Source organism: Salmo trutta, chromosome 37, assembly GCF_901001165.1.
Source record: "Salmo trutta chromosome 37, fSalTru1.1, whole genome shotgun sequence".
Classification (NCBI taxonomy): domain Eukaryota; kingdom Metazoa; phylum Chordata; class Actinopteri; order Salmoniformes; family Salmonidae; genus Salmo; species Salmo trutta.
In genome coordinates, this window is record NC_042993.1 from 24,579,974 (window position 1) to 24,583,936 (window position 3,963).

At 42.9% G+C, this 3,963-nt stretch overlaps 1 protein-coding gene across 1 annotated transcript; it reads left to right on the plus strand.

The window, feature by feature from the left end:
* The first annotated feature begins 1,464 nt into the window (after positions 1-1,464).
* Positions 1,465-3,795, plus strand: LOC115176996 (von Willebrand factor D and EGF domain-containing protein). The gene is made up of 5 exons (XM_029737427.1): positions 1,465-1,823; positions 2,012-2,107; positions 2,344-2,448; positions 2,735-2,830; positions 3,460-3,795. The coding sequence occupies exons 1-5, from the start codon at positions 1,583-1,585 to the stop codon at positions 3,570-3,572; spliced, it is 651 nt and encodes a 216-aa protein (XP_029593287.1). The 5' UTR covers positions 1,465-1,582; the 3' UTR covers positions 3,573-3,795.
* Positions 3,796-3,963: the final 168 nt, after the last annotated feature.

A 3,963-nucleotide genomic window follows, 5' to 3' on the forward strand; every position in this document is an offset into this window, starting at 1 on the left:
ACAGGAGGGCAGCTCCCACTCACCCCAGTCGAAGCTCTTCTCTGTGCTGGCACCCCAATGGTGGAATCAGCTTCACCCTGAAGCTAGGATAGCAAAGTCCCTGCCCATCTCCTAAAAACATCTGAAACCCTACCTATTCGAAGAGTTTCTTAAATAATCCCACAGAACCCCCTCCTCACCCCCCCAGCCCCCAACACAAAAAGCCCTTTGTGAACTAACACTTGCACTTGACTTTCCTCCCCCTTACTAGGTCTGACTTTCCTGATAGCTACTTTATTGAGGAAAAATGTACTTACTAAATTACTGAAATGTAAAAATGTTCCAGACTTACTGTTTGCAGTGCGGTGGCAGAGAGAACAGTCTATGGCTTTAGTGGCTGGAGTCTTTGACAATTCTTTGGGCCTTCTCCTAACACCGGCTGGTATAGAGGTCCTGGATGGCAGGGAGCTCGGCCCCAGGGATGCACAGGGCCGTACTCACCACCTTCTGTTGTGCCTTGCGTTTGGGTGCATTGCAGTTGACGTACCAAGCGGTGATGCAGCCAGTCAAGATTCTCTCAATGGTGCAGCTGTACAACGTTTTGAGGATCTGAGGAACCATACCAAATCTTTTCAGCCTCCTGTGTTTGTGGATCATGTTAATTCCTTACTGATGTGGATGCAGAGGAACTTGAAGCTTTTGACCAACTCCACTACAGCCCCATCGATGTGGATGGGCGTGTGCTCGCACCTCTGTTTCCTGTAGTCCACAATTAGCTCCTTTGTCTTGCAGACGTTGAGGCAGAGGTTGTTGTCTCTGATCTCGTCCCTATAGGCTGCTTCATTGTTGTCGGTGATCAGTCCTACCACCACCGTGACATCAGCAAACTTGATGATGGTGTTGGAGTTCAAAATATTAGCGTCATAGCTCTTTTTGCAGGACTTTGACCATGGCAAATCACCTCCCCAGCCAATCTATTGTGCATATTGAACATTCATATTGAACTGTATAGTCTTACCTATGAAGTGTGCACCCATGAAATGGGGAGGTGATATGCCGCCATTGGACTCTGGAGCAGTGGAAATGCGTTCTCTGGAGTGATGAATCATGCTTCACTATCTGGCAGTCTGAGGACGAATCTGTTTTGTCCGTTGGAATCGTCCATCTATAGTAGCAAAAGGGGGACCAACTCCATATTAATGGCCATGATTTTGGAATGAGATGTTCGGATAGGTGTCCACATACTTTTGGACATGTAGTTGCATATTGTAAAATTAATTATTGTATTTATTTTAATTTGATAATCAACCTTTTTTTTTAGCATTACCTAGTCCACATATGTCATGAAAACCACTATTTGTATCCGTTTGCGTCACTTTCAATTAGGGACTTTTATTTAAAAGCCAAACAGCAAACATATACTATTGTTGTTATTGTGGCTAGCTTCACATAGGTCCCGTCCTCTCCGTACACTTTCTCTCGACTGACTCTGTTGTAGTTTCTCTGTTCATCAGTGGGGGCGACGTGGAGAGAAGCCTTGCGGTGTCAATGCACGAAGGACTTGGTTTCAACCCCAGTTCCCGTTGTCCACTAAGTGAAGAGGATGGTGCTCGCTCGCTTCTGCTTTACCGCGTCGATAAAGATGGACCTCGCGCTGCTGGCCTGCTCGGTTGCGCTTGTAGGCATCTGCTTAGCGCGCTCGGACGCTCCGCGAGGGGTGGCGGTGCCCTTTGTTTTTGACCTCAAAGCGACGTGCGACCCTCCGTGCCAACATGCTGGCATCTGCATCCGAAACAACACCTGCTTCTGTTCTCGCGGCTATGAGGGAGAGACCTGCCAGTATGGTGATGTTACTTTATATTTGCCTATAAAGGAAACAGTAAACAAAATTGCCAAACTATAAAAGACAAGTGATGCATTGAAGAATGTATGAAATATGTATATCATATATTTTTTTTCACAACATGTATGTAAAAGTTGCATGACTTACTGGATGAGTGCTGATGAATATATTGCCTCTTGTTTTGAACAGCTAACTGCTATCCCAAATGTAAGAATGGAGGAGAATGCCTTCGCCCTGGAAAATGCAGATGTCCTTCTGGATTTGGAGGAAAATATTGTCATAAAGGTACTTATCTAATTATGTTAACCTTTTAGATATACACTATGTTGGTGATTGGTTAATGTTACAAATCTGATTAAATATTGTAATAATATCTATTTATTGGTAACTACAGTAGGCTAGTACAAGTAACCTAAGTGTGGTTTGAAAAGGGTAGGGAGTTAAGTCGTAGTCCTATAGTATAGGTTAGGAACATTGACATAAGTAAGTAGATGATTTGATTGTATGTCTGTCTTTTCCAGTGAAATGTGATAGTGGATGCTGGAACGGTGGCGACTGCATCGCTGTGAACGGAGTGGCCAAGTGCATCTGTCCCTCCAGCTGGACTGGCTCTAAATGCCAAGAGGGTTTGTTTACCTCCTAATTAGCCTAATTCACACAGAGGTGAAACCAGCAGTGAGACTTGTTGCTCAGCTGGCCTATTAATCAACAGTAGCATATTAATCCTCTCCGGAACCTTCTGACAACTTCATTGAAATGCCAAGATGCCTTCACACGTACTAAAACAATAAAGAATAGTTGATTTAATTACTATCGAATGGGACAAAGAAAACGCTTCACATGGCCAAAGGTATAATGGTGATTTATTGGTTCCCGGAATGTTGAGAATGTGTTGTTGCGATGTTTCCCCAGCCATCTGTCCCCAGGGGTGCAGGAACGGGGGCAGCTGTGTGGCCCCAGGAATCTGCAGCTGTCCAGAGGGCTGGCTGGGTGGAGCCTGCCACACTGGTGAGTGAGATCTTAAGATAAATGAACTAACTGTAAGTCGCTCTGGATAAGAACGTCTGCTAAATGACTAAAATGTAATGTAAAATCTCACAGATTTGCAACACACACAACCAACATAAAACTATACACATTTTCAGACATGTACTTTTATACTCTCACCCCAACAGACACACAAACACGGTCAATTATGCAGACACACTTACAGGCAACAGGACAAATAAATGTATAACCCATAACTGGAGCCTAATCACTGATCTGTTCTGGATGTGTGTCAAGTGTGTTAATTTGTAACACACTAACACACTTGGGTCAAACAATAGATAGCAGAGAAGTTAATCAGGCATGCTTTCAAGAATAACAAATATAAATCAGACTGTCAGAAAATTAAGAAATTGTTAACGGAAGTGTTTTTTATCCTGAAATAATCTACTGAGTGAGAAACCTGTCAATGTGAGATATCTGTTGAAAATGACTGTTTTGAGATTTTGTTCTCGGAGCTGTGTTTTCCCAGATGTGAAGAGGCCACCAGACTACATAATGAGCCCTCCTTCCTCTCTTTCTTAATGTAACATCTCTTTTTCTCATTTCCCCCTCCCTCCGTCTCTCTTCCCTCTCTCTCTATCTTGCAGCTGTTTGTCACCGGCCCTGTCTGAATGGAGGCAAGTGTTTGTCTCCCGATTCGTGCCGCTGTCGCCCTCCTTACTCTGGACCACGCTGTGAGGAGAGGAAAAAGGTGTTTTAACCCTTTAGGGGTCAGAGGTCAAAGAGGGCCAGTCAGAGGCCATGTAGAACTGTATTCATTCCAAATCTGGTGCTTTAGATATCGTCTCTCTGCCTTTTGTAAAAATGTTTTTTTAAAGAACCACAGATTTTTGTGTTAACAATAACATTTGACTGTTAACTTAATATCTACTATACAATTTGGGGTTATTTTGTGCTATATAATGAATAAAATGTGGATAAAAGGTTTATTGTTATTTTCTTATCATGCAGTCAGATGATTTACGGTAAAACAACACTTAGCGAACTGCTTTTACTAACAATATACTGTAGCCAATGAATAGTATAACTAAACTGTTACAAAAGTGTTCGTCCATCCCTTACCGTATTGTATTTCAACGTGTTACTTAAAG

Excerpts from the sequence above, each read along its gene's own strand:
- LOC115176996 (XM_029737427.1), top strand. The coding sequence starts at position 1,583 with ATGGTGCTCGCTCGCTTCTGCTTTACCGCGTCGATAAAGATGGACCTC. Across the intron at positions 1,824-2,011 it reads GGGAGAGACCTGCCAGTATG|CTAACTGCTATCCCAAATGT; the intron begins GTGATGTTACTT and ends TGTTTTGAACAG. Across the intron at positions 2,831-3,459 it reads GGGTGGAGCCTGCCACACTG|CTGTTTGTCACCGGCCCTGT; the intron begins GTGAGTGAGATC and ends TCTATCTTGCAG.